General features: G+C 46.5%; 2 protein-coding genes across 3 annotated transcripts in view; both read left to right on the top strand.

The window, feature by feature from the left end:
- LOC144892160 (uncharacterized) overlaps nt 1-24,909 on the top strand; it is a 442,282-nt gene that overhangs the window by 164,445 nt on the left and 252,928 nt on the right. The window lies entirely within an intron of this gene.
- Nucleotides 1-24,909, top strand: part of EGLN1 (egl-9 family hypoxia inducible factor 1) — a 152,460-nt gene that overhangs the window by 48,530 nt on the left and 79,021 nt on the right. The window contains exon 5 of one of the 2 annotated variants that reach the window (XM_068116195.2): nt 507-2,365. The exons of the other annotated variant lie outside the window; for it this stretch is intronic. Within the exon in view, the coding sequence (XP_067972296.1) occupies nt 507-565 (59 nt within the window). The 3' untranslated portion in view covers nt 566-2,365. Of the gene's footprint in view, nt 1-506; nt 2,366-24,909 lie in introns of those variants that run through there. 2 annotated transcript variants of the gene reach the window in all.

The raw sequence follows: 24,909 nt of genomic DNA, 5'->3' as shown, positions 1-24,909 counted from the left end.
CAGGTTCGATTCCTGGTCTGGGCGTGTAATTGTCATATATATATATATATATATGTAATTATTTATAACCCTGTTCATTAATGTAATTGGCCCACATTATTGTAGGGTCAATTGCAGAAAGTTTTTGGGACAATTATTTCAGGAAACTCACTGGCCAAGCCTGACATTCAACTGGAGGTGGCCCTGGCAGAAATTTGTAATTTAGTCAGAATGCTGGCACTAACTCTCGTACTCTTCACGGAAGACTCTGTGGGATTCTTATTGTCCTCCAACTAACGCTAGAAGATGGGATACGCAGTTTAACCTCCATCGGAGGCACTTTGTGATGTCCGGCCTGCGAAGCACCAATCCAACAGTTTATTGTCGAGCTTAAAATCTGACTCAAACTGGACATCTACCTCTGCTGCATCCTGTTGGGCATCGGGAAGAAACGATTTATTACGTCTAGTTGTTTAATTTTGCATTTTGTTTAATCTTGTTTATTATTCCCCATTGTCCTGCTTCAGGCGCAGGTGAGAAAAGGACAAGTGTGCCACTAAACCAGCCGCAGCCTCAGACGTCTTAAGCGATCCAGATTAATACTTTTTCACCAACATCAATGCAATACTTGAATAGATTTCAAAATGAAACAACTTTTACATATTCCTAACCGTGCGTCATGATTAAATGATTTGTAGCAGCCTGGATTCTGTTGTCGAAGTTCCATGACACCTCTCCCAGTTGTCCTGGAAGTTGTACGGATTAAGGTTTGTATTGAGCGAAGCAGGAACATGAGGTTGTAATCAATGACTTTAGCTTCACCAGGCAGACACCAAATTGTGCGCCGAAGGATTCTCCAGACCACTGAGCCATGATCTCCACTCCTTCAACATTCACCCAGTATCTAATCCAGACCTCAAACGAGATTGTACTTCAACGATTCTTGACAAAGCAAACGTTTATGAGGCGTTATTGCTGCACCAGGAGGACTCGGCTGATGAGACAGGATTGTTATTGTCCAATCAAGAGGCTGAATGGCTTTGCCAGCTGTGTCATGGACATGTCCAGCTGGCCCGTTCATCCTTCATAGTTCTTCAAAGTATTTTCTTTTTGTTTGTTATGCTTTGTTTTGTTTTTGAAACTTGGATTTTTTTTTTGGGGGGGAAAAGTGGCATCTGCTTAAGTCTTCTGGGATTGTGCACCAAGAAAGATGTTTTTTTTTTTGGGGGGGGGGGGGTTTTATCCATAATTTTCTGCAAACCTTTAGTTGTCTTTTTCATATTAGTCGTGGTTTCCGCTTCACTGAAATGGATGAACTAATCGGGTTTCCTTCGTTTTTATCTTCCCAACAAGAGCCAGGCCTATCATGTTTCCACCTGGCTAGTCCAGCTGTCCATGTTTATTTCCTACGTTCGTTTCGTCACTTATTTTCCTCTGTTCCCGAGTCGGCTACATCAATTGTCAATTCTTCTCTTGCTCTTTGTTTTCCTTGTATTTCTTTTCCTCATCTTGTCTCGCTCCCCTGATTTCCAAGACTGATGCCCTGCATCCAACCTGAGCATCTGTAGTTTCATTTCTTGTCACCTTGTAAATACAACCTGCACCGAGCACATCACAAGATGCATATTTTAACATGGTCTTCTGTGCAGGAGCAAATCCAGGTGTCAATTGTTTTTTTTTTTTTAGAACTTGCAAAGTGGTTTCTTTTATTTATTTATGCTTTGCATTTTCAATTTCTGGTGCCACGGAGTTTCGATCCACCTTGGTTGTTTTTTGTTTTCAATTGTGCAAAATGTACTTTGTTCATAGCATTGAAATTAACGTTGATTGATATTGACGATGGCAAGTCTGGCATGCGGCTTCTTTAAGACGACCTTATTTGGTAGCTTGCCTTTACAATAACCCAATGCAAATGAGGTACAAGTCGTAACTATAACATCCCGCGGTGCACGCTGTGTGACAGCTCAAACACCTACACGACTTCCCTCTAACGATTTGCCGAGCAATGTTCGTGCATGTTTGAATGATTAATAAGGCCTCTGGTTTATGTACAAAGCATTTCCTCAGATCATGAATGTAACTGCACTTAAACGATTCTACCGTGATTCCTCAGAGCAGGGGACGAGTAATGGTTGTATTTATGAACTTGCATTTTAATCTACTTTGGCTGGTGTGTGTGTGTGTGTGTGTGTGTGTGTGTGTGTGTGTGTGTGTGTGTGTGTGTGTGTGTGTGTGTGTGTGTGTGTGTGTGTGTGTGTGTGTGTGTGTGTGTGTGTGTGTGTGTGTGTGTGTGTGTGTGTGTGTGTGTGTGTGTGTGTGTGTGTGTGTGTGCGCGACGATGCACTTGACATGAGCTCTCCTCGAGAATAAAATGTGGATTTGTGTACTGGCTTTTTATTTATTTATTTATTTTTCATGGTCATCGTTGGTTTTGCAATTATTCGCATGCAGTTAGCCTTTCCTGTTTCCAAAAGAATGGAAGATGCTAATTGGTCTGTGTTGGGTGTCTAGCCACCTGCAGATACATTTTAATATGGACAATTAATTCTCAGATCTACTGTAATCTATATGTCGTAGCCAGAATCTGCATTGTTAAATGTTCTCCTAAGTGTAATAGGCATTTCTTTACCTGAAGAGGGTGCTCTTGGTTTGTTCTGCCGATGACGTGCTCAGTTTTGTGTTGAAAATCTCTTTACCTACGAAGGTTGGCATCATCTTTATGACCATTTGTGTTGGCAAACAGGATAATAGATTTTTATGACCTCATAGTTAAAAAGAATGTGTTGACCGCTTTGTGAAACGAGTCACTGCTGTTTCCAGCACTTGATCCAGTCCTGATCAAGTATGATGTTGACAAAATGTATTTAGATTTTTCTTATTATTGTTAAAACTTCGTTACCTCTGCCAACGAAGGTGGATGCAGATTATGTTTTCAACCTTGTCTTTGTCTCTGTGAGCAAGATATCTCAAATAGTTATGGGCGATTCAGACGAAAATTGGTGGACAGGTTGGATGTGTGACAATGACGGATCAATTCTATTTTGGTGAAGATATGGATCTGGATACGAGAATTATTCAAATTTTAGTGATTCTTCACCATTGAGAGATGGGGCCAAAAAAGATATATACAGTCGTCGCCAAAAATATTGGCACCCTTGCACTTTTTTCAAATAATGCACCATTTCTTCCAGAAAATTGTTGAAGTTAAAAAAATATTTTGGGATCCACATATATATTGCTTTGGTTTGCAGTAGAACAAAACAAAAAAAAGTTGAAAAAATTGCTAAATCTTAGGTTATTCCACGTGCAAATCCTAAAATGGCCCATACAATATTATTGGTACCTTTTAGAAGTTGTTAGAAATAATTAGATTTCAAGCAGGTGATTCTCCTTTATTTTGGAATTGAACTTACCTGTGGTGAGCTGCAGGTACCTGCAATATAAAAATCACTCATTCATCCAGTTTGAATAGAGAAAAGGAGTCATTCTGCTGTGTTGTGTCACTGTGTGTACCACAATGAGAATGGAGAAAAGAACGAAACCAGAGAATTGTCTGAGGAGGTCAGACACAAGATTGTAGCCAAGCATGGACGATCTCAAGGCTACAAGTCCATGTCCAGAGACCGTGATGTTCCTGTTTCCACCGTGCGCAATGTTATCAGGAAGTTTAAGGCCCCATGGCACTGTAGCCAACCTCCCTGGACGTGGCCGCAAGAGAAAACGTGAATGAAGATTTGAGCGAACGATTGTTTGAATGGTGGAGAAAGTACCTCGATCAACTGCCAAAGAGATTCAGACACAAGGTACGACAGTTTCAACTCGCACCATCCGTCGCCAACTCGATGAAAGGGGGTTCTATGGTAGGAGACCCAGGAGGACCCCACTGCTGAGAGAGAGAGAGAGACATGTGCTGCCTTTGTCACTCGGTGCCTTAAATGTGTGCATGGCATCATGAAATCAGGAGATTACCAAGGCATTTTGGAGCGCAATGTTCAACCCAGTGTCAGAAAGCTGGGTCTCCATCGAAGGTCATGGGTCTTGCAGTAGGACAATGACCCCAAACACACTTCAAAAAGCACCCAGGAATGGTTCAAGACAAAACGCTGGACTGTTCTGAAGTGCCCAGCAATGAGTCCAGGTCTAAATCCCAGTGAACACCTGTGGGGAGATCTGAAAACAGCAGTGGGGAGAAGGCACCCTTCAAATCTGGGAGAATTGGTGCAGTTTGCACAAGAAGAGTGGAACAAACTGCTCGTAGAGAAGTGTAGGAAGCTCATTCTTGGCTTTCGGAAGCGCTTGACTGCAGTTATTTTGTCCAAAGGCTGTGCTACCAAATATTCAGTCTCCGGTGTCAATTATTTTGTCAATGCTATTTCTTTTTGTTTTCTGATTTAAAAGGATATATTAAGTTATGAATCAAAAACAACGGTTCTGTAATATTAACAGTGAAATAAAGAATTGTGGAGACCAAATACTTGTCAATTTCAACTTATTTATAGAGAAAATTGTGATTTATTTGAAAAAGGTGCAAGGGTGCCAATATTTTTGGCTACGGCTGTAGCATGATATTTCAAAAAATTGTGTATGGATTATGAAAAAACTTGCTTGTTGAGTTGGGTAGATGAGAACAAGCTAATTCAATTTTGTTTAAAGATCCGGCCTATCAGTGGAATACAAAACGTAAACTATTCGGCCTTGCAGAGATATGTGCTATAGTAAGTGCCATTATAGTTACAACTGTGTTTCATTGTTTTGATAAAAATGATTTTCAACCATTAGGAGAGGTTCATCAAAAAATTGCAGTTTATGCAATTTATTTGGTAGTGTACCATGTATAATGAATGACATGGTTGGATGGGGATGGGGTATTTGGTGTAAAGGTGGGCTTGAACTGACGAGTTGCTAACATGACCCTCGCATGCTTTTATAAATCTTTTGATGTATGGTCGGATTGAAATCCCGTCCACATTTTTTATTTGTCCAATGTGTATTGTCCTTGCCCTCCTCCAAGCTTCTCCACAAACTTTGGATCACTGTAGGAAAATAAATTGTAAATTGGCATTTGAAAGAGATTGTCGGCCAAAACTTAATTTGTTTAAAACAATTAATTAATTATTTTTAACTTATCAAAGACTTTTGCCGCACTGAATGATACCCACCAGCTTACGGTGAACAGTTTGTGGAGACTATTTCTTCCATGGACTTCTTTGAACTGGCATTTGTCTTGACTAGTACACCCACTGATTACGGGAGTGGCAGGGAGGGTCATTTCTCTTTGGGGTATATAGATTACAGTCGATCTATGGTCGGGTCTCAAGAACATTGGATGTGTTCATTTACCAAGTTTGTTGTGGAGAGATCGCCAAGTGGTTTAAGCATTCGAGCAAGCCATTGCATTTAAAACCGTTAAGGAATGGCTGGCTTGGCAAGTGCTAGCTAGCTGCTTGGTAAATGAGCACAACCCGGGCTTCCTCCCTTTCCAGTTTCGTATCAAACAGCAGGAGAGAGTTTCAAAACTTCGTTACGAAAAATGCCACAGAATCGGCAGAAAGGGCCACGTTATTTACCCAACATTTGTGGGTTATATAGAGTAAAGTAGATCTCTGCTCAGTTCTGTAAGTAAACCTTGCTTGACGGATGTCGGGATTACTCCAAATTTCTTCATTTGGTGTTATAAAGAGCATTAGCGACTGTTTAAAAAGCTAAGCATATGTGTTTGTGGTTTATAACATTTTTACTTCTTGGAGAAGCCGTTACTCCCACAGAAACGCCATTATAAACTATGAGCTATTTATTCACGTTATCACTGCAGGAAAAACGCCTTGGGGAAGTGGGACATTATTAGTATTAATATTGTTTTGTAATAACATTAACAATATGCGATTATTATCATTAATTTTGTTATTTAAAGCGTCTTTTGAAAAACGCAACGATAAAGCTAATTTAACATTGATATACACCTCAACACACAACACCATTGACTGCAATAGTGGGGGAAACCCACTCGGGAGAGAAAACCGCTTTGGGGAGGGGGGCAAATGAATGCACTACAACCTTCATTATGTAACCCTTGGTCATCCTGTCAAGTTTGGTTGAGATTGGAAAAGTAACGACGGAATGTATTGGCGTCAAAAATTCATCAGACAGACAGACAGACAGACAGACAGACAGACAGACACAAATGGCAGAATTTATTATGATTCCGGAACTCATATTGAATGTTTTCCTGCTGTTTGACATCCTAATTGGGTTATTCATTTTAAGATCCTTCCTCCAGCAGTCATAAAGCAATTCTCTCCAGCTTAGACAGAGGATATATTTCAGCCTCGTATCTCCCTGCTCCGTCACCCATTTGAAGATGTTGCAACGACAATGGCAGTTTGGCGGGCACAATGATCAATAATTCCGCGCACCAGTGGGTGGCGCGAGCGTCCGAGCGTGGAACTGAGATACATGCCCCACCTTTCAGCCGATCGGCCACGCCCGGGGGCAAGGCGTGGCCTTGGGACATATATGCGGGCTCGAAGGTCGAGCCCGCCCAGTGCTGATGTGCGAGCTTGTAATAAAGTGCTTTCGTTTGTACCACGCGTTGTGGCCTACCTTTTTGGCAAACGAGTGGTGTGTGCACAGCACCACACTGGTGACCCCGACTGGTTCAGCCGTCGCTGACCCCCGAACGCGCCATGGCTACCAACGCCGTCGCCATCAAACTCCCGGAGTTCTGGGAAGCGCAAGCCGACGTTTGGTTTGTGCAGGCCGAAGCTCAATTCCAACTCCGGGGCATCACGGCGGACGAGACCATGTACGACCACGTGGTCGCCGCCCTCGGGCCCAGCACTGCCGCCCGCGTCGTGTCCATCCTTCGGCGCCCGCTGGGTGACCACAAGTAGGCGGCGCTCAAACGTCTCCTCCTCGCCACGTTCGGGCTCACGGAGGTCGAACGCGCCGACTGCCTCCTGGACCTTCCCGCCCTCGGTGACACACGACCGTCCGTTCGGATGGATTTTATGCTGTCCCTGCTTGGAGACCAGCGCCCAGATTTCCTGTTCCGAGCACTTTTCCTCCGCTAGCTACCTGTACAGGTGCGCCTCGCGCTGGCCGGTTCAAAAATAACGGAACCCCGCGCCCTGGCCGGAGAGGCCGACAAGTTTTTCGCGGCCTGCGACACGCGGTCGGTGTACGGTGCTGCCGTCGTGGATCCCGGTGCGGAGGCTACAGCGCCCCCTGCTTCCCTCGTGGCCGCTGCTACGCCCCGCCCACTACCGCCGCCGCCACGACCACCGCCGCCGGCATGGCCGACGCGGCCACCACCGCCGCAAACCTGGTGCTACTATCATGCCAGGTTCGGCCGCAAGGCTAGAACGTGCCGCCCGCCATGTTCTTTTGACAGGTCGGGAAACGACCGGGCCGGCGCTCACTTGCGGCCATGAGCGTCGGCCATTCCGGCAGCCTCCTGTTCATCACGGACACCTCGTCTGGTCATCGTTTTCTGTGCGACATGGGAGCGCAGGTAAGCGTCCTCCCTGCCTCCGCGTCCGACAAGCGGGCCGGGGCCCCGCTTTGCTTGCCGCCAACGGAACACCCATGCGCACATTCGGGAAGCGTTGCCTCTCACTGCGGTTCGGAGGGCAGCGCTTCCAATGTTCGTTCGTCACCGCCAGCGTGCCAATGGCCCTGCTCGGTGCGGACTTCCTTTGTGCGCATGGGCTGTTGGTGGACGTTAAGCGTCGACGTCTCATCCAGACCGAAACCTTCAGCTCGCTCGCTTGTTCGCTGAGCGGCTCGTTGAGCAGCTCGCTGAGCGGCTCACCGAGCGGCTTGCCAAGCGGCTTGCTGAGTGGTTCCGTCCCGTGCGTCCCGTAATAAAGTGCTTTCGTTTGTACCACGCGTTGTGGCCTACCTTTTTGGCAAACGAGTTGTGTGCACAGCACCACAGCAGCACATTAACACGTCATATTATTGAGATTAATTATTTGGCAGGTACCAAAAAGTAACGGCTAGTTGACAATTCGTTGAACCGATATTTTGGATTTCAATTCACCCATCGTGTCCAGGCCGCAAACGCGTGTTGCGTGAATTATCCGGAGGGACGAAGGTCCAATCGTGGATCATACACTATCAGTATGGATTTTATTCGCAGATTCCTTGCCATAAATTGTGCAGCTTATATTTCTTTCCTCCTAATGATATAGCACCTCCATGTCGTGTTCATCGGCGCTTGTGGTTTTTGTAGCCAAAATATTAGTGAACAATAATCCAGATAATTTCTGGCGATTCCTTCACGCTTTAGAAGTCGTCGCAAATCCTAAAGTTTCCTTGCAAAAGCGTTCCCAGACTATACCTTGGAGATTCTATAAACGGTTCTGTTGAGCTTTTTGGCTTATTCTATCAGAGGCCTAGTAGGCCTCTCCCCTCAAAAAAAAAATTTTTTAAGTTTGCTCCCATTCGTACTCGCAGGTGTCCATGAAGTTGCTGTTGCATGGCTCTCGCTGCGTTTACTATGCTTTCCTTTCTCGGACATTGACAATTGGCAGTAACAACTCGTGGCCCAATTTCGTAGTGGAAAATGTTTCGCGCGTGTTCCACCATGTTTGGATGTTCCACCACCTGGGCTCGTTCTGGTTCCATCTCGTTGATTGTTTTGCACGGAGTTAGTTGCTTTGGTATCATTGTCGAGCACATTGCTTTGGTTTGTGTTAGTTTGTTCACAATTCCACAGGAAATAAAATTATTATTTCTTCACAATGAAACAAAATCTGTGCACTATTTTAGTGACTACCACACATAACCTCATGTTTCCCTATTTCATATTTGTAGGTGGCTTAATGGTTAGAGTGTCTGCTGTGAGTCTTGGAAGTCATGCCAAAGATTTTTTAAATGGTATGTGCTGTTTCCTTCCTTGACACTTAGCATTTAAAAGGATAGAGCATGGACAAACAATGTTGGGAAGGCAACGCCAAACCACCCAGTATAATCCTTGCCAAGAAACTGCTTCGGCAGCACCACCGCTCTGCAAAGAGTACGGTACATCAACATAAAAAAAGTGTTGCAATTGCTCAAAAGGTGACTTGTATATGTTAACAATTACCGGTCAAATTATGTGATTATGCTATCTGGTGATCACAGTTTGGTACTTGAGTTCAGATTGAACCAACTCTTCAAAATTTCTGTTAAATAGTCAACAAATAAGTCATCAGTTGTCTAAACGGTCATCGTCATGGTTGTTCGCATCAGTCCTTGCAGTTGCTGATGCAGTGCCCCCTGTAGGTTAGATTTGGAATTTGTTCAGGGTGCCGGCGACGGCTCACCTACTCCACAAAGGATAAGGTGGAATTTTATACCATCCACCTACTCATGCTGGCAAATGGACGCCTAGTTCAACATCCATCCAAGGTACGGCGCACGCACATCGATGAATTGCCCTATCTTTGAATTACCAGAATCACCGTTTTAAATACAACCCTAGACGAGCGTGCATACCTTTATGGTTCTAGTCTATCCTGCAAGTTCATCTAAACTGTAAAAGTGACTTTTCTGCTTTCTGCAACAAAATGTTGCTAAACTTATCTGGGCGGTTGTTCAATCTGGCTGTCATTTGCAGACAAGTTGCAAGCATTAAAGTACTGTTTGTTCTATTTCGTGCATCCATTTTTACCTACTTATTGTTGCATTTATGGGGGTAGATGAAAGATTCTCATAGTAAAGGTAGGATTGCATAATCGCAGCATGGACAGTGGACGTGTAGGAGAAATCTTGATGTACTTAAGTAGGGAGACTGTAGCTTAAGAATGTTTATGTGTCTTCACACAAGGGGTGAAGCAGTGATAATTAGTTAGGGATTAAGGTTAGTTTTCCCCTGTATGTGATTTTCCCTCTGTCGTTTTTCCTAAAGTTTTACATTTACCAAGGCCGGCCATGAAAACCCCCCATTAAACAACATTTACAACCAGTGCCGGCCCTCTGAACACTCACGGCAACTAAGCCCTGCCCACCTGAACACTATTGGCAAAAGGCCCCGCCCAGTAGAGGCGAAGGATCAGTGGGCAGAGAATAAGGCCGGCAGGCAACAGCCCGAGGCACACGATTAGTTCTCGCTCGGGAGTAACAGGACTGCGCTTCTTCTGCTGGGTCTGACAAGAAGCTGGCCATTTTGGTGCTGAGTTAAGAATGCGTGCTTTTGGAGGGCTAGTGGACCTTTTGTTGCGTTGGCAGCATTTATAAAGAGGTTTCGGCTGTGGTGCTCTTCAGGGGAGCTGGAGGCCACGTTGTGCTCGCCCAGGCAGTCGTGGAACCTGAAAGAAGGCGGTCTTCACTGCTCACCCCACGGCTCTGTATGTGGAGGTACCTCAGATAGGCATTTTATTTACCTCAACATTAATTTTGACATTTCCATCCCGCATTAATTTTCATTCAATTATTTGTTGAATTTACTGTCGTGTTTACTTGTTTGTGGTTTCGGAATAAACATGTGTGTTCCGTTCAGGTAAACGCTTCGCCTCCCTTCATTCCGCTCGTGACAAAAGTACCGCCATTTTTCGGGCTGCAGCCTCGGGAGTAAAACTCTCGGTTATCCATCATCCAGCGGTCTTAACCACTGGTGACTGGGCATTATTTTTTCAGCCAATCAGCTCACTGGGTGATACCACATGGCTCATGAAAAATGTGACCTGCAATTACAAAATGTCTGAAAAAGTTGTTCAAATGCTTTTGTTGTGGAAAAGTTGCTGTCTGCATTTTTTTATACTTATTTCCAACAACAGTACAAAGGTACAGTGCCTTTAGAAAGTATTCACACCCCTTGATCTTTTCACATTTTGTTGTGTTACAGCCTGAATTTTAAATGGCTTAAATTTAATTTTTTTGTCACCAATCCCCAAAAAATACCCCATAAAGACAAAGTGAAAACATGCTTTCAATTTTTTTTACCAATTTATTGAAAATTAAATGTAGAAATATCTAATTTACATAAGTATTCAGCCCCCCCCCCCCCTCCCCCGAGTCATTACCTTGTAGAAGTGCATTTGGCAGCGATTACAGCTTCGAGTCTTCTTAGGTATGTCTGTATCAGCTTTGCACATCTGGATTTGGGGAGTTTATTCCATTCTTCCTTGTAGATTTGCACAAGCTTCTTCAAGTTGAATGGGGAGCGTCGGTGAACATCAATCTTCAAGTCTTTGAAGATTGATGTTTTCTCAATCTTCAAGATTCTCAATGGGATTCAATTGTGAGCTTTCACCGGACCACTAGGGGACTTAAACGTTCTTCTTCTGAAGCCATTTCAGTGTTACTTTGGCCGTATGCTTGGGGTCATTGTCCTGTTGGAACGTAAATCTTCACCACAGTCTAAGCCTGAGGTCTTTTGCATTATTGAGTAGGTTCTCCTCAAGGAGTTGCCTGTATTTGGCTCCATTCTTTGGTCCCTCTATCCTTATAAGTCTCCCAGTCCCTGCCGCTGAAAAGCATCCCCATAGCATGATGCTGTCACCAGCATGCTTCATGGTAGGGATGGGATGGTGTTAGATAGGTGATCTGTGCTCGGTTTCCGCCAGACATAGCGCTTTGCATTCAGTCCAAACAGTTCAATTTTCATCTCATCAGACCACAGAATCTTTTACCTCATGTTCTCGGTGTCTTTTCACGTGCCTTTTTGCAAACTCCAGGCGTGCTGTCATTTGCCTTTTTCTCAGGTGTGGCTTATGTCTGTCCACTCTCCCATAAAGTCTAGATTTGTGAAGTGCTGCAGAAACTGTTGTCCTTCCGGTAGGTTCTCCCATCTCAGCCGAGGAACTCTGTAGTTCTGTCGGATAGGTCATTGGGTTATTGGTCACCTCCCATATTCTTTCTTCTTGGTCACCATCATTGGGTTCAATGATCATTGGGACCAAGGTCCTTCTTGCCCGGTTGCTCAGTTTGGTCAGACAGCCAGCTCGAGGAAGAGACTGGGTAGTTACATATTCTTTCCATTTCCTAATGATGGAGCTCACTGTGCTCTTAAGAACTCTCAACCATCTATAATTTTTTTTTATTCGACACTGGCTCGCCCGCCAGTGACGTCACTGGCAAAATCGAAAATCGACACTTCAGGGCTGTTTTCCACAATTTGTGATTGGCACCTTACCTTCAAATTAAACCGTGATTATTTTCAATGGTTTGCAGTTAAAAAAAGAATTGCGTTTGGTTCCCCTTTAAGGCACAGCAATACTTTTTTTTGGTTGTGTATAGTTTTATTTTTGGTTTTGAAAAGGAGAGGAGTCCAGACTTCATTGACCCAACCTACATCTCCCAGATTCTCACTTAACATGAAATTTATCACCAACAGCTCATTCAACATCTCAAAAACCCAAGGAAGATAGAAATGTGATTTGCACTACATGCCTTTCCATTCCAAGAGACATCACCCTGTATGTGAACCAAGCAACCAACACATATTCACTTTCTATTTTAACAATCATTTTCAGAATCAATGGAATCTCCCGCGATGAAGCTAACTCCGAGGGCCTTTCACTCACTCACTGCAGGCAGGTTGGTGGTCTTTCTGTCCTCTACCGACTCCTCTCCGGCCTTGCTCCCCCAGCTCTCTCTGTGCTCTGTCCCCCAAATATTCCTACAGGTCACACAAGATCTGCCTGCAACCCTCTTATGGTTAAACTGCCAAAGTCTAGGCTCTCTGCTCACCTTCACTCCTTCATTCCTCTTTTCTCCCGCCTCTGGAACAAACTCCCTCACTCTCTTCAATCCCACTCCTCCCTCCAAGTCTTTAAAACAGCTGTCCACCACCATCTCTGATCTTCCCCCATCCAAAATCTTGATTTTTTTTTCTACCACCATTAATTCACCCCAGATCCACTTTTTTGAAATACAGACTTCTTTCCTGGAAGTCCTAGCAGTGTCCACGTATTTTATTCCTCTTCCACTCCCCCCCCCCCCCCCCCCCCCCCTTGCCATGCCTCCTCCCCCCAAGCCCTCTCTCTCCCACAGATCTCTGGATGTCCCTGCTCTCCATCTTGTTCTCCCGTTCCCTTTATCATGTTTTATGTGTGAGTTTGTCTTTTTGGGATCAATGTTAGCTCTTACACGAGCCTCAATCTTGTATACAAAAAAAATTTAAAAAAATTAATGCCACTAGATTATACAATATTGCCCGTGTGCATGACACCCTCCTCCCCTCTCCCCCTGCCCTGGCACATGGGTCAAATCCAAAAAAGTCGTTACATATTTCATGCGACCCACCTGATGTTGATTACACATACAGTTTCGTTCAAAAATGTTTTAAATGTGCCCGTACTTGCATGTTTTGGGATTCGACCTTTTGACCCCGCCCAGAGACAGGGGCCAAAAATGATATTGCTCTCGCACCTTCTTGCCATGTGGTGATCATAACTACCAAGTTTGGTAAATTTCTGCCCAACCGTTTAGGAGGAGATAGCGTGATGGACAGACCCCCGTATTTTTGTTTTTTAAGTGTGGGGCTAACAATGAACTTGTGTGTATGAACATTGTGTAACAATGAACACCTGAAGCGAAAAGCGGGGTGAAGCAATTGGGCCATGTCTGTCTCTCTATCTGTATTATCAGTTTATGATTGAGGAGCAACTTATTTAAATTTAATGTTAAATTTTGAACTTGAATCGGATCATGAAAAGGAAGGCAAGTTTGTCGTTTTACAGGACTTTGGTTCAAAGGGTCTTATGATTCTAAAGGATCTCGTGTAATTAATACACATACATTGAAGACAAATGAAAAATCACTCATTGAGCAACACTTGGCAAAAGAGAACAAAGTTGAATGGCACTCGGCAGAGCATCCTTTTGACTTCAAAAATAATTAGTGGCTGAATTCTCTAACCTGATATACAAATCGTCTTCAAATTTCTAGTCAATCAGATGAAAATTGAGGATTTTAGAAATTTGAAAAAAGTGGTTGACCTTTGGCCTATTTTTTTTTTTTTTTTTTTTTGTATACTGAATCGAGGCTCGTGAAAGAGCTAACATTTACTTCACAAACAAATCAACCAGACAAACAAAACACACAAAAAGCGGGAGCGGAAAACAAGATGGGAGAGAAGGTGAAGGACACAAACACAACATTTGAGAGCAGGGAGATGTGTGGAAGGGAGAGGGCTTGGGGGGAGGAGGCATGGGAAGGGGGGGGGGGTGGGGGGGTGGAGGGAGAAGTATAAAACACAAGGACACCAATGACTTCCAGGACAGAAGTTGGTATTTCAAAAAAGTGGAATTGGGGTGAAATTAGCGGGGGTAGAAAAGATCAAGGTTTTGGATGGGGGAAGATAAGAGATGGTGGTGAACAGCTGTTTTAAAGACCTGGAGGGTGGAGTGGGATTGAAGAGAGTGAGGGAGTTTGTTCCAGAGGCGGGAGAAAAGAGGAATGAAGGAGTGAAGGTGAGCAGAGAGTCTTGATTTTGGCAGTTTGACCATAAGAGGGTTGCAGGCAGATCTTGTGTGACCTGTAGGAATATTTGCGGGACAGAGCCCAGAGAGAGCTGGGGGGGCAAGGCCAGAGAGGAGTCGGTAGAAGATGGAAAGACCACCAACCTGCCTGCGGTGAGTGAGTGAGAGGCCCTTGGAGTTAGCTTCATCGCGGGAGATTCCAATGATTCTGAATGCTTTGGTTTCAACAGCGTGAAGACGAGCTAGGTGTGAGGCAGGAGCACCAGCCCAGAGGGGAGAGCAGTATTCCATTGAGCTGCGGATGAAAGCCTTGTATGTGGTGAGGAGCTCAGGTGTGCCAAGGAAGGACTTCGCACGACGGAGGATGCCCAGTCGGCGACTGGCTTTGGAGGCCAGATTTGAAATGTGGTTTTCCCAGGAAAGATCATGGCAGATAGAGAGACCGAAAAGCTTGAGTGACAGAACTTCTTGGAGAGGATTATTCAGAAAGTGGATGGGAGGGTTGTCCAGTCGGTCTTTTCGGAGAGACATCGTAAGAGTGTGAGATTTGTCAGGATTGAAAGACATGTTCCACTTGTTTGCCCAGTCTGTGATTTTGTCCAGGTCTGCAGAGAGTGAGGAGGCAGCAGACTGCCGATCTGAGGGATGAAGAATGGAGCGACAGAGAGTAGAGTCATCAGCAAAGAGATACAGAGGATTTTCAAGAGAGTCAGAGAGATCATTGATGAAGACCAGAAAAAGCACAGGGCCTAGAACACTGCCTTGTGGAACTCCAGCCTGAACAGGAAGAGGAGATGAGAGAAACCCATTCAGGGCCACACGTTGACTACGACTAGAGAGGAAGTCCGCCAGCCATGCGTGGAGATTTCCATGGATACCAAAAGAGGAGAGTTTGGTGAGCAGAGCGTGGTGCCAGACCGTATCGAAGGCACGTGATATGTCAAGGGAGACTGCTCTAATTTCTTGTTTGGCATTGAGGACCTCCATCCATTGTTGAGAAAGCAGAAGCAGCATGTCCAGAGTAGAGTGTCCAGGTCTGAAACCAAATTGATGATCAGAGATCAAGCCATTGGAGAAAAGGAAAGATTTCATATCTGAAGCAATGATGGATTCCATGACTTTGCTGATAATTGGGAGAAGGCTGATTGGTCTGTAGTTGCTGGGATCTGTTTTTGCACCTTTAATGTGCAAAGCGGTGATGTTGGCAGATTTCCAAGCAGATGGAAGATGACCTTGAGCAAAAGAGAGGGTGAAGAGAACAGAGAGAGGGAGTGAAAGAGCGGAAGAACAGGATTTTAGGACCCGTGGGCTGATGCCGTCAGGTCCAGTTGCAGAATCCGAGTCGAGGGTTGACAGAAACTTTTCCACCTTGTCAGGAGGAAAGGACACAGAGTCCAGGAGCAGCTGGGTACGACTGGGTACGGTGGGTACAGAGAGGGGTGGTTTTGGGACACAAGATTTAGAGGCAAACACAGAGTTGAGGCATTCAGCTTTTTCACGTGCGGAGTCAGCCGTGTGGCCATTTGAGGTGAGGGAGGGGATGGAGGGGGAACAAACACCAGAAACAGATTTGACCAGACGCCACCAGGATTTGGAAGAGGGAGACAGATAAGAGAGTTCGGTCCTGAGAACGGAGAGATATTGTTTCCTGGCTCTCCTGAGGGTGGACACACACTTGTTTCGGGCTTTGTGAAAGGAAATGAGATTTCCTTCCGTTGGATTTGCTTTCCAGGAGACGAAAGCAAGTTGTTTCTGGGCAATAGCCTCACCACAAGATTCCGTGTACCATGGACGGGAGGAAGGGTATGACAACAGAAGACGAGATGGGATAAATCTGTGCATGAGAGAGAGCAGTTTGCTTTGGAAGAATTCCCAGGAAGAATTTATGTCAGAGGCAGTAGAGATGGGAGACCAGTCCAGATGATTGATGGCTGCTTGAAGACCGTGCCAGTTGGCCTGAGTGAAATGCCAGACTCGTCGACGCTGAGGAGGCTCTCTGAGAATGGTCAGAGAGATGTCCACTTTAACAAGCACATGATCAGAAGAGTCGATTGGAGCAGAAGAAGAGCAGCAGACATTTTCAGGGAAGTTAGTCATAACCAAGTCCAGAAGAGAAGATGCTCCGTTGACTGAAATCCGGGTCGGGAAATTGACAGATTGTGTCAGTCCCAGTGAGTCACAGAAGTCCTTGCTGAAGAGCCATGGCTGGTGAGAGAGGTACCCACACCCAGCCAACTGGCATGGTGACAGTTGAAATCACCACATATGAGGAAGAGAGAGTTGGGATGGGTAGATAGAAGTTGGTCCATATTCTCAGACAGTGAGATGTAGATGGAGTCATCACTGTTTGGTGGACGGTACAACACACATATGAACAAAAGGTGGGAGCGAAGGGGAAGCCGTAGCCAAAGGTATTCCTGGGGGTGAGGTGGAGAGAGGGCAGTGCAGGGCGAGTGAGGAAGAGAGTTTTTTATAAAGATAGCAACCCCACCTCCAGGACGAGGCTCAGGTCTATCATACCGGAGTAGGGAGTAACCTGGGAGAGATACCAAGGAATCAGAGACATCATGAAGGAGGAAAGTTTCTGTTAAGCAGATCACGTCTGGTTTGTCAGAAGCAACCTGTATGGAGAGATCAGACATGTTTGAGCGAAGGCCCCGGATGTTTGAGGTCCATACTGTTAAGGAAGAGGAAGGGGGAGCATCGGATACAGAACAGGGGGGGGGGGAGCGGTAGGGTAAGATGTGGAAGAGGAGGAAGAGGTAGGGAGAGCTGTTGAAGGTGTGTCAGAGATTACAGAATAGCTCGGAGAAAGGGAAGGATGGGGCAGACAAAAGGTTTGATGGTGATTGGGAGAGGCGCAGTGAGGTGTTATTTGACGAGGGGGAAGAGCGAGGCAGAAGGTTGAGGGAGATGAAGGTGAAAGTTGGAAGGGGGAAGAAGCGGGGAGGACGCTTTGAGGGGGAGGGGTGAGAGGGGAGTCTCGGAGGGGAGGAGCGAGGGAGAGTCTCGGAGGGGAGGGGTGTGGGGGGAGATTTGAAAGGAATGGGTGATTGGGAAGATTTGGAGGGGAGGGGCAAGGGGGAAGATTTGAAAGAGATGGGTGATGGGGATGATTTGGAGGGGATGGGCAAGGGGGTAGATTTAGAGGGGAGGGGTGATGGGATTTTGGGGTGATGGGATTTTGAAAAATGTACGATTAATGGGAAACGAACATTTATTGCAAAATGAGTTTCTTGAGACATTCGAGTCAAAAATACGTTTGAGGACGCTGGAGGGAGGATGGAGTGCTGGAGAGTTTAGGGAATGAATGAAAGATGCACTATAAGAGATGGAATATTTTTTTGGAATGAATGGATTTGGTGAGCAAGTCGAAAGGATCCTTTTATAGAAGAAGAAGAAAAAGGTGTTATAGAATATGACAGAATACAGGTCTTCAGGGTTCAGATGAGACATTTTTTAACAACGTGATCACAAACAGCGTGGTCGAAGAATGAACGAACGAACAACTAAGAACGAATAAACGAATAAAAACGGAAGGAAATGTTTTTGGGTTTTTTTTTTTTTTTTTGAGATTTTAAAACAAGGAAGTATGGGATGAAAAGACCGTGAAAAACAGAGACCGGAAAAAAATTGCAGCGCGATCGGAGAACCGCTGAGACAAAAACAAAGCCTAAAGCCAAGGTTGGACACAGTACTCAGTAGCCTAGTACTACACTTAGGCCTCAGAATACACGATGAGAAAGACCGACGATTCTGTACACAGGTATGAAAAACCAACGCCAAGAATACTATTAAAGACACCACAATAGGTACATACAAGACCAGTTTCGACAAAAACACAATTGTGAAAAGTTACTTAACTTCGAAAGCGAGCGTGCATGGACAGCTTTGAAGAGACGAGACCTCCAATCTTGCGCATGCGCAGATCCAATATATCTGCATGCAATATATCTGCATGCGCAGATATATATATATATGTTGACCTTTTGACCTCAAAATCGTCTTCTTCCTTATGATCAACTCTACTATTTGGAGGAATTTTGTGAAGATCGGTTTAAAATTGTGACCTGCAGGAGATTGACATACAGCGAAAGAAGCCGACAGGCAGACAGAATAACACACGTGACCAACCAATCTACTTGAAAAATCTTCAATTTTCGCAAGTAACAAACGGACCCAAATGCAATATATATATATATATATATATATATATATATATATATATATATATATATATATATAAATATAAATATATATATATATATATATATATATATATTAAATACACATTGTTACGGAACCGGAGAGGGCTTCCCTCGTTGCCCTGCGGAGATTAACCCGCCGTTCCTTCTACTAACCACTCTCCGTTCCTGGTCGTCCCAACGCTCCCTCCCGCCCGCAGCGCCGCCAGGGTATTCGGGCCAGAAAGTCGGAATGGCCTTCCCGATGACCTGAGTTCAACGCTCGGTCGTGAGACAGGGAAGAGACGGCCGTTCGAGCTACGGTTTTAGGTTACCGAGCGGGTTTAGTAACCCGTAGTTCGAACCATTAACAAACTACACCCGATTCTAAAGTTGGCCAAATCGCGCTATGCTAAATCAATGATGGAAAGGACACGACGACTGGGAAAGATGAAACGACGCAAGGGGGTACAGTTCTCAAGACCTCCGGAGGAGGGTGTAATTACAGTGGTGGAGAAAAGGGGTAGATTACAAGGCAGAGTGAGGTAAAGACACAGAAGAGATGGGCACTTAAATACAGGCTTATTTATTCCCAGACAGACCACGGACAAACGGACAAGGTAGACTCACACAGGGGTTGATGGCAGGAATGGACAGGTAGGTCGATGCCACAAGGTGCACCTTGGCTCGGGGACAGGATAAAGCACGGTCCAAAGATGCAGGGAGGTCTCACAGCGCTCGGAGGGTACGTCTTGCTTGCTCCAAGCTCAGCGCGCATCTGACGTCACCTCTCTCTCTACTGCGCATGCTCAACGGGGAGTGACACGCCCTCGGCTGGTTGGTTCCGCCCCAACTGGGGCCGGTCCGCCGCTTCCATTGGGTGCGGGGGTTACCGGGCTCCGCCCTTGACGAGGAGCCGACAGGGAGCCATGTTCTACCCCTGTTGGGTAACCCCGTCGAGCACATGTCCGATGGCGGCTCGTTGGGAAGGCCTGGTGCCCTCCCACCACTCCTACCAACCAAGCCGGAGTGAGGACGCGCACTCCCTGCGCTCGTTGTTGTTGTTGTTGTTGTTGAAGAGAACTGTGAGGAAGAGCTGCGGGGAGGTATTGGGAGGTCCTAAACTTCCTAACGGTGCCATACAATCACATTCTGGTGCAACGAAGGGTCAGAATTAATGGAAACGAATCCTTACCTGACATAGACAAAGAATAACTAGCAAGATGTCCTATAATTGTCTACATGAGATGCGGTGGACCTGGATGCGACATTTAATGGGTGAAATAGGGGGAGGTTGGGTCTACAGAGTGTTGTTTACAGAAAACGGGACTAGGGAATGGGGGATTGGGGAGAGTTGGGAAGTATTGAGGAAATAGGGGAATATTTACAAGTGGATATGGATGGATGCAAATCCCATATCCGCAACAATATATATATACAGACTTGGCATTTAATATGGAATTTTTTTTTTGTGGGGGTGAACTTACTTTTCAAGATGTCTTAGAACCAAAAGTTCATTGGAATTATGTTGAAATTATTCTAGATTTTGTTAATGTGACCTTTAAAAGAAACAAAAACCACATTTGACATTTCGAAACAAATAAATTGATCCTTGAAAGTGATGTAAACTGATATCGAACTCAATTCATGGACAGTACTGTGTTAAACTTCTGTACGTTTTCCAGAAGTATCTCTTTATTTTGCACATTAGCCAAAAATTTTTTAACAAAAGCAAAAGTTAAATTACGACTGGGATTACGGACAGTAAAATTACAGTTCAGTACTTCGTGTAACCCCCACGAGCATTCAGGAGAGCACGTACACGTTGAGGCATGCTGTTCACGAGATTTGCCAAGGTTTGGACAGGAATCGCTTGCCATGCAGTGACAATAGCCTGCTGCAATTCACACACAGAGGTCGGCTGCTGGTCCAAGTGGTCGATTTGACGCGTTAATTCTGCCCACAAGTTCTCTATCGGATTCATATCCGGGGACATGGCAGGCCACTCCATATGTTCTACACCACGGTCAGCAAGAAAGTGTTGGATCATGCGAGCACGATAAGGCCGTGCATTGTCATCTTGGAAGACAAAGTTTCCTCGAAAGGCTGCACGAGCAAATGGAAGCAATGTTTCTTCCAGAATGGCCCTGTACTTGAACTGGTTCAGGTTTCCATTCAGAACAACCAGGTCAGTTTTGCCCCCTGCATGAAAAGCAGCCTAAACTGTCACCCCAACCCCTCCAGCTTGGACTCTTGGCACTATACAATCTTTGCTGTCGGCTTCATGCACTTGTCTGCGCACTCGGACGTGGCCATCTTGACGATAGACCAGAAATCTAGACTCGTCACTGAAGGTCACGTGATTCCAGTGTCCTGGCTGCCATTGATGGTGCTCTCTGGCCCACTGCAATCGGCGCTGGCAGTGTTGTCTGGTCAGGCGTGGCTTTCTCAGGGGACGCCTGGCACGATAGCCTGCTTGAACCAGTCGTTGGTTGACTAGCCTTCTGGATACAGGCACATTTGTCAGTTGCTGCCACTCAGCCCTAATTTGTTGGATGCGAAGCTTCGCGCGGATCGCGCTTTGTTGGATGCGAAGCTTCGCGCGGATCGATGCTGCGTCACCCCGCTTCGGAGCGTCGCGCACGATTCGGGTCGGGCCCCGCACTGAATGGTCGGAGCCGCGTCAGAGCAGCGATCGGCGCGATTCCGGGGGAAGGGAGCCGGGTCGGACCTTCGCCCCCTGGCGGGGATGGGGTTCCGACCGGGCGAGCCTCGGTCGTCGGGCCGGAGACCGCAAGGTTCCGAGCCGCGATGATGCCTGGAACCTCAGCCCGAGCATGCCTCCTCCCCAGAATCGTGAATGCCTGACGGATCCAACTGCAGGCGACCAAACCACCCGAATTCATTGCTCGGCTTTATGAATCTGGGCTTTGAGGATGTAAAGACGCACCGAGGCTCAAGTTAATGGACATGTTGGTAGGGATAGGGAATTTGTGGTTGGAAATTTTTGATTGATTGCAATTGGATGAGCCAAATTTATAGTGGGAGATGCCCGATGTGGTGGGATGGCAACTCTGCCATCTCTCACAGCGGGGGCAAAGGAGCAATAGTTTTATGGGGTTTGGCAGTGAAAACTAGCCGAGGGAGGGTTAGGATAAAGTGTGTAGGGATCTAGAGAAGAAGATGACCATAGGTAACGGTAAGGTTAAGTAGCAACTTTGGACAGGTAGTTGGGGACATAGAGAGGGTAGTTGGATGATAATGACGAGGGAGTGCAATAATGTAAGGGGCGACGGGGAAGCGCGAGTTTTAGAGGGAAACCAGGTAGATCAGATGATGCCGTGTATGTGTTTAAAAGTGAACAGGTGTATGGAGCAGTGTATGAGTGAGTAGTGGTGATTGTGTATTGTGTTGACCAAATGGTCCAGGGAGGAAGGAGGGTGCAGGAAGCACCAGTAGGAGTGATTGCACAGGTGTGCAACTACAGGTGAGCATGGTTGTATGGAATAAATGGTCTGGAATATATGGAGTATGGAATGGATGGTATGGAGTGAGTATGGTGGAAACTGTGGAGTGGAGTGGATGTTGCGAAGGTGTGTATGGGGAGGATGGACCCCATCACGAATACCCGGGGAGGGTAGTTTAAGCGTAGGTAGAGGGTACAGGTAAATTGTGGTTGGATATTGGCATCTGTGGTGCGTGGTGGAAGAATGGTGATTGAATGGGTGCATTAGTGTCGTGGAAATGGCTGGGCGTGTGGCCTGTTAGTGTGTGTAGTTGGTTGGGCACTCCACCACTGTGAGGATGTCGGCCAGGTGAGGCCGCAGGTGGGCTCTGGGAGCCGTTAGAGTTGTGGATGGGGCCCGAGGATCCGGAGGACGGACCCGGGTAGCCCAGTGCCAGAGAGGGCACCGAGTGGGGAGAGCGCCAGAGGGCCTTCCCCAGTTAGATAGGTTAGGGTGAGGAGCAGGTAAGCTCGGAGGCAACTACAGTGGTGGAGGTGTGCAGGTGGGTAGACCTGCTGGGAGAGCCACACGACCCAGTCCTGAAATTGTGCAAGGGCATAGGGAGTTGAATTGGGGGAGTGAGACCCCAAATTGATAAGCACCACAGCTTGGTCAATGGGAATTGGTTTTTAGACCCCATAGAGTAAGTTGGCCAATGGATTGGCAGGGAAAGACCCCGGGTAGTGTAAAGTGTGTTAATGTCATTTAGAAGGTAGTTAGGATTGAAATCTCCTCTCACCATCTACATCCACTCACCTGAGGTAACGACGGTACTCCACACCATGCCATGTTTTGATGGTTTTGATTTTTCGGTGCAAATGTTTGGATGTGAGACGCATCATGACGTGGGTGTGACATTGTGCTGATGTTCCATCTCTGCCTCCTTATGAGGATTGATGATGAATTGGGTGACGGCAAATTTTGGTTAGAGGGATTGTGGGGACGAATTTGGTATTAGGGGAAATATGGGGAAGACGTGACGGTAGCGACGAATTTGTAAATGTGTAGATTTTTGTACATATGGGGTAAGGGCAAGGGTAGAGTAGGTAACAGGGGGGGTGACGTATGGTAGGGACGAGCTTTCTCACTTCGCTCTCCGTACGCACCTCGTCTTGCATTGCCTTGTTGATGTGTACCCTTGCGACCTTACCCCTCACTCACCTGTCTTCTCCCCCCCCCCCCCTTGTCTCCTGCCCGAGGACTGTGCGCCACTGTGCGCCACTGGGCGCCGAGGGGAGCGTGCGGAGGTCCGCCATTGTGAGCCTGAAACTCCCGCAACCAGCTGTCTGCATCGATGCACCACCTTATGGACCACATGTCTGTGGCTGAGCACCACTCATGGACCCTACGGGTTGGGGCATGGCCCCTCTGCTGGAACCGGCCATGATGGCCCGAGATCTTGCTGGCGGACCTGGGTAACATGGCACCTATGCCACACAGGTGAACCACCCCTAGTCGGCCCTGTGGGCCATAAATAAAGAACAATGGACACGTTTTGTGCATGTCATTTTATTATTGCAAATAGGCCGCCAGCAAAGAAGAAAGACAACAACTGGAAGAATACCAATGGCCAGCAGAGGGAGCCAAAGAGGAAGACCAGCACCAGGGGTTTGTTGGTTTATTTTTATTATTGAACTGTGGTGACTGTGCACCGATTGGTGCTTTGGTGCGTTTTGGTGCTTTCTGGTGCGTCGATGCAGCACAGGCTGTCTCCCCCCCAAAAGAACAATCACAGGTCCTGGGTTGCGTTTTGTAAATACAAGTAGCGTCACTGTAAATAATGCTCCCCCATCGTTCATGTTGTAGTTTGAAGACAATTCGGTTAGCTATGGGCGTGAGTCTGTTAGGCAGGGTGCAATGCAGCAGCGGGACATACTTATTTATGTTTTAAAAGTGTCGCACTCAGGGTCAGGTTAAATGTAGAGGGAACTACACCTACGTGCCACACTAAAGGTAAAAGTTAATAGGCCCGGGACGTGCCTAAGAGGAGGAGGGTGCAGTGTTATGGATATGAGAATGTTTTTTTTTTAATTGTGTAAAATATCACCCTCCTTCCTCCATTTGTTGTGTATAAAGGTCAAAGGTCGTTCCCGTAGTTATTCCATATACAATCACGTAGCCAATCATAGATCTCCCTGTTCAGTAGTTATCTCCTTATGTGTATTAGGTTAAGGCTGTGTCGTCCATTAATTAATACTGCATTGCACCGAAGTGGAATAAGGTAGATTCCCTGCACAATCCCCCCTTTCGTCAATTGCCAACTGCATTGGGCGGTTTGCTGCATTCTGCTGCTGCTGGGGTTGTGGTTTTTCGCTGCAAGACTCAATTAGCCACGAGGTCATCTCGGAGCAGAAGGTGGGAGGAGTCGGCCCAGCACCGGGAACAAGGCGTGGCCTTGTCAACGCCTCCTCGAAGGGCGGGATCGGTGAGCCCTCGCGACCAATCAGGGCCGAGGCGAGCTCACCGATGGGCGTGTCCTGGAGGCCGGCGGCTTGATCGCCCGAGGCGATATATAAACGCGCGCGGAAGCCTCTGCAAGAGAGTTGCGTTCAAGGAGTTCAAGAGAGAGAGGAGTCCAGAGAAGAAGTTCAAGAGAGTTGAAGGGAGATCAAGAGAGTTCAAGAGAGTCCTGAGAGTTGCGTCAGAGAAACGGCAGAGCAGAGAGAGAGAACCCGTCACGCCAGACCCTCCACCAGCAGCGTTGGCTCCACCACGCAGCTTCGACCCGTTACCCCGCGGGAACCAGGATCGGTGGCATCGGTGGCCGTCGAGGTCCAGCCCGACGTACCGTGCGGAATCAAGCCCGAACCATCTGCCCCAGCTGAACCTTCC

Source organism: Myxine glutinosa, chromosome 5 (genome assembly GCF_964187855.1).
Source record: "Myxine glutinosa chromosome 5, kmMyxGlut1.1, whole genome shotgun sequence".
NCBI classification, from domain to species: Eukaryota; Metazoa; Chordata; class Myxini; order Myxiniformes; family Myxinidae; genus Myxine; species Myxine glutinosa.
Note: the sequence above shows the minus strand (reverse complement) of the source record. Positions and strands in the feature narration are given on the sequence as shown.